The sequence below is a fragment of the Somniosus microcephalus genome, chromosome 3, assembly GCF_052327205.1.
Source record: "Somniosus microcephalus isolate GS21.2 chromosome 3, FLI_Smic_1.0, whole genome shotgun sequence".
In the NCBI taxonomy this organism is placed as follows: domain Eukaryota; kingdom Metazoa; phylum Chordata; class Chondrichthyes; order Squaliformes; family Somniosidae; genus Somniosus; species Somniosus microcephalus.
Window position 1 is genome coordinate 55479427 of NC_140989.1, and position 15954 is coordinate 55495380.

At 40.8% G+C, this 15954-nt stretch overlaps 1 protein-coding gene across 1 annotated transcript in view; it reads right to left on the reverse strand.

Moving 5' to 3' along the window:
* The window catches only part of srbd1 (S1 RNA binding domain 1), a 400732-nt gene that overhangs the window by 341799 nt on the left and 42979 nt on the right, over positions 1-15954 (reverse strand). The window contains exons 9-10 of the mRNA XM_085980499.1: positions 13426-13522; positions 7059-7200 (exon numbers count right to left, since the gene is read on the reverse strand). Of these exons, the coding sequence (XP_085836625.1) occupies positions 7059-7200; positions 13426-13522 (239 nt within the window). The remainder of the gene's footprint in view (positions 1-7058; positions 7201-13425; positions 13523-15954) is intronic.

The following is a 15954-nucleotide window of genomic DNA, read 5'->3' on the forward strand; positions in this document are numbered from 1 at the left end:
TTTTAATAGGTAGGCCTCTTCAGCTGATATCTCCAATCAGGAAGCCAAGATTTTTATAGAATCTGGCTTATTGCTTAAGGCAAGCGTAGAAAAACTTAACAGAAACAGTGGTGCCAAGACTGGTGTTACTCTGACACTTGAACAAGAGTGCAAGGCTAAGTTACTTAAAATAAAATGTGATAAGTGCTTTATTATTTATATATACTTCGACTTCTGTTGGTCAAATACCAGAAAGCCTGATTTTACAATAATGCTAATGAGTCCAATGGCTAAATTAGCTCCAGATCCATGAGTTATCACGTAAAACTCGTCTTGCTTTATTTCGGTCAATATAGACAAAATAAATTGTTCATTTTATGAATTAAAACACTATGCTTCTGCATTTTTTTCAGCAACCGATGGTGTGATTTTATCAGAAGATAATCTGACACATGTAAATTATCACGGCTGGACAGAGCAGTGAATTTTACATGACAAATGTAACATCGTGTGTTACAGTTGTTGGGATGTAGGTCTTAAAATGTCCTCAGTAACTTCACAGCAGTTGCTGATAATTTTTGAAAACAGTAATATCAATTGTATTCATATGGGAGGGTGGTGGCAGCAACCTCAGGGGAACAGTACTGGAGGTGAGAACACATCAGAACTCAGTACAGTCTGCTTTAATTAGGATCAAGTGCTATTGCTAGTTTTGGTGAGTACTCTTGGGATAAAAACAGAGGTCATGCAGCTTAAAAAGTACAAAGTTAAAAAATATCTTTTTCATAAAAAGGAAACACGTGGTTTGAACAAGTTTAAACAAAACTTGCACATATGTGCATTTAAAGACATGTTTGAATAGGTAATGTATTTCACAAAATGGAGGTTTTTTTATTTGCTGCCACAGTACACAAATAGGAGTTATGTACCCAACTATACAAAATTACAAATGTTAAATTAAACCCAATACTGTATAATCAAAAAATATTTTCATTAAGAAATTGTTTAGACATAGGCAGATTACTTCATATACCAAATCTAACTGGCTGTATGACAACGCATATTTTGGAGAAAACAAATATTTCTCCAATTTCTAAGCGTGGAATTTTTATTATACAAGAAATTTATAAAACCTTTATGTTTTTAAATGTATTTAAAATATGTTTTCAATATTAGGCCTCAACATGCAAATCTACCTGCCACAGATCTGTGATGAGTTCTGCCTAATCTTCACTTGGCTGCTAAATTGCATACCTTATGGAAGTGGAGAATCTTACCATGAATGGGGTGAAATTGGCAGCGTGTCTCACCCTTAAAGTGTCAGCTGTTGCTCAGTTGGTAGCACACTTGCCTCTGAGTCAGAAGGTTGTGGGTTCAAGTCCCATTCCAGGGACTTGAGCACATAAATCTAGGCTGACACTCCAGTGCAGTGCTGAGGGAGTGCTGCACTGTTGGAGGTGCTGTCTTTCGGATGAGACGTTAAACCAAGGCCTGTCTGCTCTCTCAGGTGAACGTAAAAGATCCCATGGCACTATTTCGAAGAGCAGGGGAGTTATCTCCGGTGTCCTGGCCAATATTTATCCCTCAACCAACATAACAAAAACAGATTATCTGGTCATTATCACATTGTTGTTTGTGGGAGCTTGCTGTGTGCAAATTGGCTGCCGCGTTTCAACAGTGACTACACTCCAAAAGTACTTCATTGGCTGTAAAGCGCTTCGAAATGTACAGTGGTCATGAAAGGCGCTATATAAATGCAAGTCGTCTTCTTCTTAAAAAGGACTTTAATGTTTACGGCAAGGCAAATTGCATTAATGAGCTCTTACTATGGATTTTTTAAATAAAAACTCAGTTTCTAAAATACATTATAAATTCAGATTGCCAGCAAATGGCACTGGTAGGAATACAATTCAAATCTGTATTCTTTCTTCTACAGTATAATAGATTACACTATCTGTACTACAATAGAGTGCACCTAACTCTTTCCTGCAGTAACTCATTAATGATGTATTGTATTTCCTTCATCAGGTCCAGTCTGGATTCACATGTTATACAGCTCTGGGTGTCAAATCTACAAGCACAATGTTATGGAGCAAGCATTTTAAATACTATATTACCGGTTCTTAAGGTTTTTGCTCCTAATCTTTAAAAACAAATTACAATTTTTACTTACAATACAGTTCCAAAAGTCTATTAAAATCGAAGTGCTGTGAATTTTTTTAAAATCATTACTGCAAGCTTATAATTTAAAAATTAAATATTTAATGCTACTTGTACAAGTCAGAAACTAACAAACAGTGACTCGAATGCATAGTAGAAACATAGGAAAATAGGAACAGGGGTAGGCCATTCAGCGTCTTGAATTTCACCATTCAATTAGGTCATGGCTGATCTGTACCTCAATGCCATTTACCCACCTTTACTCCATATCCCTTATTCAACAAATATCCATTGATCTCGGGCTTGAAAATTTCAATTGATCCCAGGCTTGAAAATTTCAATTGATCCAGCATCGACAGTTTTTTGGGAGTGTCCAGACTTCTATATTTATCAAATATATTTTCTTGACAAAAACAGCCATATTGTGGGGAAGTTATTTGAATCTATAATTAAGGACAGAGTGACTGAGCACTTAGAGAAATTTGAGCCGATTAGAGAGAGCCAACATGGATTTGTAAAGGGCAGGTCATGTCTAATGAACCTAATTACATTTTTTGAGGAAGTAACTAAAGTAGTAGACAGGGAAATGTCTATGAATGTAGTTTATATGGACTTTCAGAAGACATTCGATAAGGTTCCACATAAGAGACTGTTAGCTAAAATTAGAGCTCATGGACTTTAAGGCAAATTATTGACCTAGTTAGATTGGTTAGGCGGTAGAAGACAGAGTAGGGATAATGGGTATGTACTCCAATTGGAAGGAAGCGACTAGTGGTGTCCCACAAGAATCTGTGCTAGGGTCTCAACTATTCACTATATATTTATTAATGGCTTAGATTACACAATAGAGAGCCATATATCCAAATTTGCCGATGACACAAAGATTGGTGGTATAGTAAAAAGTATAGACGGAAGCATAAAATTACAAAAGGGACACTGATAGATTAAGTGAGTGGCCAAAACTGTGGCAGATGGATTTCAACACAGGTAAGTGTGAGGTCATCCATTTTGGACCAAAAAAGAATAGATCCGAGAATATAAAGGGGAGGAAGTATTGCTACAGTTATATAAAGCCCTGGTTAGACCACATCTGGAGTATTGTGTACAGTTCTGAGCACCGCACCTTAAAAAGGATACACTGACCATGGAAAGAGTGCAGTGCAGATTCACCAGAATGTTACCATGGCTCCAAGGGTTAGATTATGTGGAGGGATTACAAAAAGTAGGCTTGTATTCCCTGCAATATAGAAGATTAAGGGGCGATTTGAGGTTTTTAAGATTTTGAAAGGATGGTCAGAAAGAAATTTTTCCCACTAATGTGGGAGTCTAGGGCAAGGGGACATAACCTTAAAATCAGAGTCAGGCCATTCAGGAGAGAAGTTGGGAAACACTTCTTCACGCAAAGGGTGGTAGAAGTGTGGAACTCTCCCACAAAAAGCAGATGCTAGTTCAATTAATAATTTTAAATCGGAGATTTTTGCTAGCCAAGGGTATTAAGGGATTTCGAGCTAAGGCAGGTGGATGCAGTTTGAATACAGATCAGCCATGCTCTCAGTGAATGGGGGAACAGGCTCAAGGGGCTGAATGGCCTACTCCAGACAAAAAGGTTTCAAAAATGTATTTTAAAAATCCAGTTAGAGAAAATTGTGTCATGCAGCCAGTTAGATCCGCTCTATTATGTAATCTGCCCGTGTAGAAACAATTTTTTTAATGCAAGTATTAATTGTAACAAACCACTTAAGAACAGAGAACAGAGTATTTAAAATGCTTTCTTCATAACCTTGTGCTTGTAAATTTAACGCTCAGCATTGTATAACATGTGAATCCACCTGCCACAAGCTTGTGGTGAGTTCTGTCTAATCTTCAATTGGCTGCTACATTGGATGTCTTACAGAAGTGGAGAATCTCACCTGGAAAAAGGTAAAACTGACAGCATGTCTCACCCTGCAGCAACCAGCTATTACACAGAGAAGTACTGGCTCCAGAGGGTGAGAACCGTTTAGTAAGCGAGGGTAATGAGAGTTTAAAAAAAATTAAATACAAATGGAACAGGAATTTAAAAACAAAGTACTCACCATATGACACGGTGAAGCTTCGATAAATAAAACTTAAATCTCTCAGAATATTTTTTCTTTATTGACAAACATTCTCTTATTTGTTAAATGCTGAAAGCACTGTCACAACTGCACAGTGTGTCATTAAGACAGCTTTAATTCAATTATAGGCAAACTCAGACATGTCACATATGTTAAACGCAATGGTTTTATATGGCTGCAAGGCACTATACTGATTTACGGCCATCAGCGTCACCGTACCACTGACTAAAATGTCACGCCATTTCTTCGGACAAAAAAGTAACAAAAACAGTTATGTGCATCACATTTAAGTGAACAGAACAGAAAGTACAGCATACTGCCAAAGTAGATGCTTCTCTTGTAAGTGTAGGGGAAATAAAAGTGACAAAATTCATTCTTTGTTCTCTCAAAATCTTCAAAAGGCATTTGGTGCTATGACAGGCAACAACACTGTTAACCCCACAACTCGGTGCTTTGTGTCTCTGATGACACCATGCTGAAGTTCAGATCATGATTGACCAGCTGCCAAATAAGGTCAAAATTGAATGCAAGTTTGTCGAGTTTATATACCCAATTCTAAAGTCATGAGGAAACCCAACTTTCTTTTGTCGAAAAAAACAATCCTGCTGAAATACAACCAGAAAGGCTCTTTGAATATCAAAAGATAACTTTCAAATGTTTATAGTCATCATACCACATACCAGTGCGACTCCAAAACCAATTTTAGAGCAGTACAAGTGGACAGCGCCAGATTATCCTCCACCATTCGCACTGCTCTCAATCTAATAAGAGAGAGTAACGTGCACATATACATAAACACATTTGCAGCTTCCACGAGCCTCCAAATGGCAATTACATTTTTTAGTGCAGAGCTGGCTATGCCAGCAGCTCTTCTTTGAACATTAAAAGTCCATTCTTTGCTGAAACCCTCAGCATTTATCAGCTCCAAACTCAAATATTCCAATGCTCTCTTGGCTGACCTCCCATCCCCACCCTCCATAAACTCATCCAAAAGTCTGGTGTCTGTAAGCTATCCTGCACCATTCCACTTATCCATCATGGCTGTCCTGGCTAACCTACATTAGCTCGTGAAATCCCTTTATGGTCTTGCCCCTCCCTCCCTGTCTTGGTGACCTCCTCCAGCTCTACAACACATCCATTCCTCAGGCGCGGGCCTCTCGAGAATCCTCTCCCTTCTCCCCCCACCCACACACAACACCCCACCTTTGGCAGCTGTGCCTTCAGCTATCTGGAATTCCCTCTTGAACCTCTCCACTCATGTCTCCTCTTAAAGACCCTCCCTAAAACCCAGCTCTTTACCCAAGCTTTTGGTCACCCATGCTTCTTTGGCTTGATATCCATCTTTGTTTGATTACGTCTCTGAAACAGCTCGAGATGTTTTTCTATGGTAAAGGCTCTATATAAATGCATGTCATTGTTGTTGAGAAGGAATAGGAGACGTCAGTATAATAAGTTTTTTTGATTCTGAAAGCATACCATAATGAAATTTGAGCTCAGAACAAATACTGCAGCAGGTATGGTCGTCCAGGTACATCAATTGAGATTCTAGTATTGTGAAGAAGAAAAATAAAGACGGGGGGAATTGGGTATAGCCCATTCAGTTAGCACCCCTACCCCGTGAATTCAGTAGCGCCCGAAGGAGGAGGTGGAGCCCTACTGGAAGCATTCCACCTCCTTCTTGGGGCCCTACTACAGGAAACTCTTTTTTATCCGGCACTGACGGGACCAGCGTGGTGCCGGTTTATCAAAAAGTCCAGATTACAGAGCGGTATAGTAAAAGGTACGAGAGCCTCTTACACGGCCACAGATCCAGGCATCCTTGTTGCATAGCAACAGGTGCAGGAACCCGGCCACAGATCCAGGCGTCCCTGTTGCATAGCAACAGGTGCAGGAACCCCGGTTACACGGCCACAGATCCAGGAACGGCCACTAATATGAAGTAAAACTTACCTGAACCTACTCCTGAATTTTGCCGGTTAATAGAGATTTCTGGTTATTTAGGTGCCGGTAAATCGAGAGTTTCCTGTACTCAATTTCGCGGTGCTACGTGCAGTAGCGAGCATCATTGCAGGCTTCCTCCCCAGATTAAAGGGGAGGGGCCTAGTGCTGCGTGCACAGGGGCCCTGCCAGACCACCTGGGAGCAAGGTGCCATGGACACAGCCCGGCACTCAATAGGCGTGCCAGGTTGAGTGATCGCGGCCGGCACCCAGCATACAAATATGAAAGGGAGCAGGTGCTGGCAGTCAGCCAAAATAAAAATGGCCACCCGACACCTGCAATTTAAATTGCGCCGCCGCCCGCTACCTGATCCTTGTCGCACATATCGCCTGGCGATAGGTCAGGGGGCGCAAGGGAAGTTTGCGGCCGGGACACAAACGGGGCACTGTGCGCGGCGATGGCGTCATCACCGGCGCAGCGGAGTGGGGCGCTACGGGCTACTGCCGCTCCTAACCTCACGCTGAATTCCGCAGGAGGCGTTAGCGGTGCCGCACCCGGGCGCTAGAGTATTTGCGCCCCCCGGGGACACTAATGAGAGGCGCAAAGCAACCCAATTTCTTGCCCTGAGAATTTCGGTGAAGCTGCTCTGCACTGCCACGCGCTAGAATGTGTGGCAGAGACACCGTTTATGTGCATAAATGGGTTCCCACTACACTTCCGGCAATGTTACGGTAACGGAGCAGGAGCAGCTTCATGGAAATTCTAGGACAAAATTAGAAATTTAAGAACATTTATTTATTAAGATTTTATGATACCACAGTAATTTTTCTACTTTTATCAAAATACTGAAATTTATTTGATATACTTAAAAAGATATTCCTTACTTGATGATGATGGATGTTTCCAATACTGCTGCTGAAATTATGGTACAGACGGAATTTCTCAGTATCTTTTTTGTTTCCATCCTTCTCTTTTGCAGTTGCTTTTGTCAAAGTTGACTGAATAAAAACAGTATTTGATTCACACCTATAAACACACATCAGGGTATCAATATCAATTCTTATTTTTTACAACCAGGTCAGACTTTATTTCTAATAGTCATACTTTATTTTTTAAAATTTATATTATGCATTGTCAATAACTTATAGATTTCAAGGAGAAACAATTGAGGTTTCCAAAATGATGAAAGGAACAGATTCTCTGGGTAGATAGATTATTTGAGCTAGATAGCAATTGGAGAACTAGGGTGCATCCATATAAAATATGAAAGCAAAGAGTTAGGTAAGATGCAGAAAGTGATTCTTTTCAGAGAACCATTGACCTATGGAAGATTACCAGAACATGCTGCAAGTATAGGTTCACTACAGTCCTTTGAAAGGGAGCTGGACAAGTTCCCAAGAACAGTGAACATCTTAAGTTATAGAAGGTACAGAAGAACAAAGAAACAGTTACAGGACATCCTAAAGCTCTTCCTGGTCAAGGAGGTATTTTTGAAATGTAGTCACTGTTAAGTAGGCAAACACAGCAGCCGAATTACATAGCAAGTTCCCATAAACAGCAATGAGATAAATGACCAGTTAAGTCTTTTTTGGTGGCATTAGTTGAGAGATAAATGTTGGACAGGACACTTCTTCAAATAGTGGTATGGGATCTTTTAACTCCACTTAAACAAGGAAACAGGGCCTTGGATTAACATCTCATCCAAAAGACAGCATCTCCGACAATGCAGTACACCTTCAGTACTGGACTGAAGTGTCAGCCTAAATTGTTTATTCAAGTACAGGAAACTTTGTGTTATCCGGAGGCCAAATGTCCGGCAAGCTCGAGCCACCGGCAAAAATCAGGAGCCGTTTTGTTAGTTTTTGTTTCTTCTCGTGGCTTTTTTTTCCCCCAACAGTCAGGCTCTGCAAAGTCTCTCTGAAGCTGTTGCTAAGCGACAGAGACGCTTCCAAGGTATGGCCGACTGTTTAGAAGCTGTTGCTAAGCAACAGTGTTTGTTGCCAGATACGGAGTATGCTTCAACATTAACGCTGGTTTGTCCAGCGGTTTTGAGGGAACGGCAACAGCTTGGTCCCGTCGGTGCTGGATAGCACAAAGTTTCCTGCAGTGGGGTTTGAACCCATGACCTTCTTACTCAGAGGTGAGAGTGCTACCACTGAGATTATTGATATGAGCTCCTGCAATCTTTTGAAGCTTGATTGAACACCTTTGGGGGTTGGAGAGAAATTTCCCAGAAGTTTTCCTAAATAAAGGAAAGAATTTGCATTTATATAGAACCTTTCACAACATCAGGATTTCCCAAAGCACGTTATAACCATTGAAGTACTTTTGAAGCGTACTCATTGTTGTAATGTAGAATACACCAAAGATTTTCTCTTGTTTTTTTTTTTTTTAAGTCATTCACAAGAGATTGAGTGACTTGGGGGGAATGGATGGGAGAAGGCTCCCTTTTGGATGTGTCAATTAATTTTACTTTTTAATTAATTTTCATAACTTTAGTGCAGTTAAATGACATGGTGATTTTTAAATGTTGCCAATTCAAAAGGTAACAGTGCCATTATATTGTACCTCCTCAAGGACTGCCCTGGAATCCACACCTAGAATGCATAGATTTAGAATATAGTGGTGATCTTTTTTAGAAAGGTGTTGTATTTGCATATCCCCATTACGCTGATGGCTGTACTTTTGAATCTAGCCCATTTTGGTTACTCAGGTATTTGGCACATGTAGAAATTTAGCACCTTGTTTAAGAGACTCTAAATCAAACTACTGAGAAATTCACACAAGTAGAGTTTCAGCTTAACAACAGAAAACACTGGAAAAACTCAGCAGGCCAGGCAACATCCGTGGAGAGAGAAACAGTTAACGTTTCAGGTCGAAGACCCTTCGTCAGAACTGGAAAAAAAAACAGGAAAGGGAATAGATTTTAAAGCAAGTAGGGGCTGGGAAAAGGGGAAGGGGATGAAAGAACAAAAGGGAAGGTCAGCGACAGGATAGAAAGCAGGAGAGATTAAGAGACATTAGAAACATAGAAGATAGGAGCAGGAGTAGGCCATTCGGCCCCTCGAGCCTGCTCTGCCATTCAATGAGATCATGGCTGATCATCCAAACTCAGTACCCAAAACATTGAGACATTAAGAGACATTCAAGGAACAAAGGATGGCTCTGGATGAAGTGTGAATGGCCCTGGCAGAATGAAGGACAGCTGCCATGTGGGAGGGAAGAGAAAAGCCCAGACGAAAGTGTGGATTAAAAAAAGAGAAAAATATATATATATATGTGATAAGGGCTGAGGTTATGATCTGAAATTGTTGAACTCTATGTTGAGTGCCTAATCGAAAGAGGAGGTGCTGTTCCTCGAGCTTACGCTGAGCTTCCGTGGAACAATGCAAGAGGCCGAGGACAGTGAGGTCTGAGTGGGAATGGGGCGGTGAATTAAAGTGACAGGCCACCGGGAGCTCGGGGTCCTCCTTACAGACCGAACGGTGGTGTTCCGCAAAGAGTTTTAGCTTGCCTAATGTGCAGAACACATTCCCTCCATGTAGGAGACCTAGTCAGGAAAAATCTGCTTATACATAAAAGCTACAATACAGAAACAGGCCATATCTGCGTGATTGGAAGATCCTGCTTCTAACTAGGTTTGGGACCCAGCTAAACGGCATGCAGCAAACTGCAAATCCGTGAAAAATATTTTACATAAACTAAAATAGTCAGGGGTGCGGGGGGGTTATTCCTTGAGCACTTTTGTCCAGTGCATCAATAACAGCAGAGCACCAGGTGAGAGAAAATAACACTGTTGTGAAAGGGCAAGGCCAGGCATCTCCTCTGGAAAATCAAAGGAACATTGATGATTACCAGGTCACCGTCAAGAGCTGGACTGGTGGAGCCCTTGCTGTAACAGCCTCAGGAGGGGCATGGAGCAAAGAGACCACAAGCAGAAAGAGAACTTGGGTGATTTGGGGGGGGGGGGGGGGGGGGCGGGGGGCAGAAATTCAGAGAGTTTTAAGCAATATGCCCATTTAAAAAAGTGTCAATTAAGTGTAGCTTCCTCCCGATATCCGATGGGAAGACAGTGTGTGTCAACTCAAGTATATGTTAATAATGCTCTTCGATCATCTCCCTTAACTCCTTTTATTAGAGTAGACTTTTTCCCTTGAAAAGAGCCAGTACACCCTTGGGCTTTCTGTTGGAAAATATGCTAAGTGTTGTATCGGTTCATGTAATTTCTGTTGCTAATGGTTCAGTAAAGAGGTTTTTTTGGGAATAGAATAAAAGTTACTCATGAAAAAATAAACTGATTTTAAAAAATGGAATAAAATTTGTCGGGAGAATGCTCACTTTAAAATAAAAAGACTTCCATTTATATAGCGCCATTCACGACCACCGTACATCTCAAAGCGCTTTACAGCCAATGAAGTACTTTTGGAGTGTAGTCACTGTTGTAATGTAGGAAACGCGGCAGCCAATTTGCACACAGCAAGCTCCCACAAACAGCAATGTGATAATGACCAGATAAACTTTTTTGTTATGTTGATTGAGGGATAAATATTGGCCAGGGCACCGGGGATAACTCCCCTGCGCTTCTTCGAAATAGTGCCATTGGATCTTTTCCGTTCATTTGAGAGAACAGACGGGACATCGGTTTAACGTCCCATCCGAAAGATGGCACCTCCGACAGTGCAGCACTCCCTCAGCACTGCACTGAAGTGTCAGCCTAGATTTTTACATGCTCAAGTCCCTGGAGTGGGATGGCAGCGTTGGCAGAAATCTGGGAGCAGACTGTCTGCTTGCCCTCGTATTCAGGAAATGGTGCAGTCAAAGAAAAACAAAATCTTCTCCTCCCACACTTTTACATTTCACACCAAACAAATGGTACAGCTTCCTAATTAAACAGAGCATTTATAAGAATATATAAGAATGTAAATGTGCAAAAGTAGTCCAGCCCGATTAACCTGCACTAATGACAAAAATGATATGCATGGGAGGGGGTTTAAAATGGGTTTCCAAAATTGAACATTCAGGTTTGAAGCTTCGTTCTGGCCTATTTCAATTTCTCTTGCCACTTGCATTAACTGGAGTCCTCAAGTCCAGCCTTTTTTTGGCTTTGCTTCAGTGACAATCAGGTGTTCCTCTGTCCCCTACTTTTTTTCCCAGCTTCAACATACAGTATATTGCATTCAGTAACAGCTAATTCCTTACATTCAAGCTAGACTCAGGAAAGAACTACTGCATAAATTGCATGATTTTCTCAGTTTACAACCATGGCCTCAAGTTTACAATCTTTTACAAAGCTGACGTATAAATAACCCAAAATATTTAGCTCTGAACTGCACATTTTTTTTTTTTCAGTACAGGAAACTTCGCGATATCCGGCACCGACGGGACCGAGCTGCTGCCAATCTATCAAAACTTCCGGATAGACCAGCGCTAATGTTGAAGGATACGGAGGTTTTCATCTCCGTATCTGACAACAAACACTGTTGCTTAGCAACAGCTTGTAAACACTTGGCCCGTACCTTGGAAGCGTCTCTGAAGCTGTTGCTAAGCTACAGAGACGCTTTCCAGAGCCTGACTGTTAAAAAAATGCTAGGAGAAGAGAAAAAACCTAACCAAAACGGCTGCTGATTTCTGCCGTTAGATCGAGGTTTCTGGACATACAACCTCCGGATAAACCAAAGTTTCCTGTATATGATTTTATTTAGTTAAATGTCCAACTTTAAAAGCAGCATCAAGATGAATTGCAACACCAGTGTAGCTTGTTTCATTGTGTAAAGATTTCATAAACTTGGAAATGTAATCAAATATTAGGCACTAAATCAGCCATCTTGATTACAACGTCCAATTTTGGTCACTAATGCACAAAAATCAAGCCTTGGGGCAGTTCCGAAGAACCAGAAGGCTTATTCCCCATCATCAAAAGACTGAGCTATGAGATGAGAGAAACTGGGGCTGTTCATCCTTGAAAGGAAATGGCTGAGGGTAGGACCATTTAGAAGTACACAAATGGTATCCAAGACAGTAGGACAAGGGCATTGGTTCACATTGGTGACGTGCAAATTTAAGAGTGAAGTCTGGAAAGTTTTCTTCACACACACAGTAATCAACATTTGGAATGGGCTTCCAGGAAGAGTAGTGGAAGTGAAAACAATTAGTCATTCAGGAGCCCATTAAATGGCAAGATGGAGGGATTATAGGTTTACCTTTTTTGGATGGAAGCGCTAAAACCGTCCAAATGGCTTTTCCTAGTCTCAGTTCACTACATCAAATGGCTCCAATGAGCCAACGTTGTGATAAATATTAAACCATAGTTCTTTTAGATTAAGAACTGGAGTCAATGCAAGTGCCGAAATAAACTGAAATATGCCAGAAAGGAGCTTCAAGCCTAAATTTTCAATTTCAGCTAAAACTGTATTGCTCACCAGAGATGATCATTGCTAAGCATCCCACTGCTAATATCTCATGTGGCTCAGTGTCAAATTTTGTTTGAAAACACTCCTGTGAAGTGCTTTGCTACGTTAAATGCACTATATAAATGCAAGTTGTTGTTGTTGATGATGTAGAACCATGGTACTGTACCCATTAGGAAATTGGCTTGCTGGGTGTGAAGAATCTCAGCCCAAGGGATAAATAGACCCTTCCAGGTTCAATCAGTGAGGCAGACAGGCTGGTCAATCGCAAACAGTATCTTGGCATTCTGCAGATCTGCATGGTTTAGATATCAGATTACCCAGGTTCCAAACAACTAGCATCTATTGTGTTAACATGGAGTTACTCTGACCTCAGAGACCTGATTGTGAAAGTCATTCAGACCAGTAGAATGGATGAGGATGGCTATTCTATGCCAGAGCCAAAACCTTACAGCATCAGAGAAATAATAACACCTGCACTTACACAGTGCCGTCTCAGGACAAAATATCTTCTTGTTATTCAAACAAATTACATTTGAAGTGTATGGTTATGTAGACAAACACGTACAGGAGATATTACTGGACTGTCACTGCCAGTATAAGACTGCAACCAAAGCAGAACCAAAAGGCATAAACATTCTTAAGCCAGACTTCTGTGTTCATGACAATGAACAGAATAGCTGATGCAGCTGTATCTTATTATTTAAAAGTCAGCAAATTATGCCAGTACACCTCACCATATTCCACTCATGAATAACTTTTGTTGTTTGTTAATAACTAGGTCTTCCTCACCGAGTGTGTGCACCCTCCACTTACGAAAGGGCAGTTTTAAATTAATACTTACAATTTCCGGATACAGTCCAAAGTGTCTCTGTCTTTAGACATCATATCTGCTAAAATGTGCTGTATTCCTGTCTCTATTTCTGCCACACTAGAAAGACCTAGGAATTTTCAAGCACAAATTAAAAATTACTTTTGAAGTGTACAGTTATGTAGACAAACACATACAGGAGATGTTACTGGTCTGTCACTACCAGTATAAGATTGTAACCAGTTCACCATTTTTCTCCTCATCCCCCCCCTCTTCTCCTGATTCATTGACTCCTCTTGCTCTTGAGTACCTCAGCCAAGTGACAATTTTTTGAGTGGGGGCGTAGATAGTGAGTATTGGTTGGCTATTCAATCATGGGAGGCACACCAGCTGTACCTAATGCTATCCGCTATCTGCACCCAACAGCCACGCACAGCAGGGATGACTGGAAAGTGATGAAATGCAAGTACCCTGGGTATGTTATCCTTACGGTAGGGATGCCGAGGCCAAGTGTAGCACCTCGGCTATCACCTGGATCACATCAGCTAACAGCATAGATCGAGAAATGAATCTGGGAACTTTGGTCTGTGCCCTTACCAACTGAATCAGGAAAGTCTATGTTTCAGTTTCAAATGTAAAATTTATTTAGGCACAGACAGGATGACCTCCTCCTCTGTTGTAAATTTACAATTAACTTTTAAATCCAAAATAACAAATCACAACACAATGGATATAATTCATAATGAAGTAAACTATCCAGGGTTACTGATAAAGAAAACACAATGACCCATAATTTGCTGTCAAAATAACGGCGAGGCTAATGATTCTCAGTTATTTATGCGCAAATGCTGCAGCAACTTCAGGCGCAGAGCAGATGTGAGGCTAAACATGGAAATCCAAAAGTTGCTGTCCCAGATGTGTCGCTCCAACGTTAGTTTTGCGAAAACAGCATCTCACTGTCTGCTTCACCATTGCAATGCATTGAATGGCATGAAGTTGCTGTACTTGCACGGTAGATATGAACTAAACTCGCCACAGAAAGTTAAGTCAAGTCATTTCAAATCCAAGTACCCTTTTAACGACGTGATAAGTGTTCATTACTGCCAGTCAACCTCTCTGGCACTGAAAATTAACTGTTACAAGTGTGGAGTTTCATTCCTTCAGGTTTTAGTTGAAAATATTTTAATGTAAAATTTTAATTTTTTTTTTAAACTTTCCTTTCCGACTCTATTCTCACTCTCTCAATCCAGTCTTTCTTTCCCTCTCTCTCTTTTTGTATCTGATTTGACATTGAATTCATTCACTCTAAGTTACACTTCCTCCTCAGTCCTTGGTTAAGGAGATATACAGTTGGATGTCCTGTTCACTCAGGTCCCAGGTGCCCCGTTTCCCTCACTGCACAGTTATCAGCTCACATTTTCAGCAACTTGCCATGCAAAAATTTTAAAAACCTAAATATGCAAGGGCAAGTCTAACCAACAGCAGACACTATTAGATGCCCTGCTACAGCAAATTGTGGCCCAATGGGATTAGCGGCAGAGCTGCCACTCTTACGGTAGAGTTGCCCATATTCATCAACATTCATTTTTGTTTGTTACATGGATAAAGGTATTGGTTTTCCAGAATTACACTGGTCTTTTCGGAGCAAAATTCCTGAATATATCATGCAATAAAATAAAAACATATTTAGATCCAATATGCTGGCCCGTATTTTCCGATTGCAGCGATCTGGAAAAATCTACGCCCTTACCTGAGGGCTGCCGGGACGCACACGCTTCCGCTCCTGGGCCTCTCCAAACTCCAAGTGCGCAGGGCCCACGTATCCCAGAGACGCATGTCGTTCGCAGCGTCCCTGGGATCACGTGGGCCATGGGGAGCCAATCACAGAAGGGAATCTCCCTTCATACATTTGACAAGAAGACCTGTCAAACATATGAATGGAGATCACCCCAAAAACATAGTAAAACTTTAAATACATTTTTTTTAATCACATTTTTAAAATGGCTTGAAATGACAATAAATTAACTATTTTAAACTAAAATTTAATTTTTTGAAAAAAATTGAAGTTTTTTACGGGGCTAAAAATAAACGTACTTTTTAAAAAAAAATTTTTTTTTTTTTTTTTTTTTAAAAAGTGTTTTTAAATGATAAATCAGTGAAAACATTTTTTTTAAAACTTTTTTTCAACTCTTATCCTGATAAAAGCAGGCCTTACGCCTGCTTTTACCAGGTGTAAGAATTGTAAGGATTTTCTGCGGGCGGAGGGTCTCCAAAAATGGGAACTATCTGCCCACAGAGGCCCTTCTCCAGGGCAGCCGGAGGATCTGTCAAGACCATTCTGGACAGATCAGAAATGCCGGTTTTCAGCGCATGCGCTGTGCATGCCTGAAACCGGCATTTCCAATGTCCCTATGGGTGGGTACACAGCACATACCCACCCGTAGGGATCAGAATATCCGGGCCATTACATTCTGCCTGGAAGAGGCATATGGAGTTAATTTTATATATACACAAATGCATACTCTTCAGATCAACCAGATTTTTGTTCAGTCTAATGGAGGT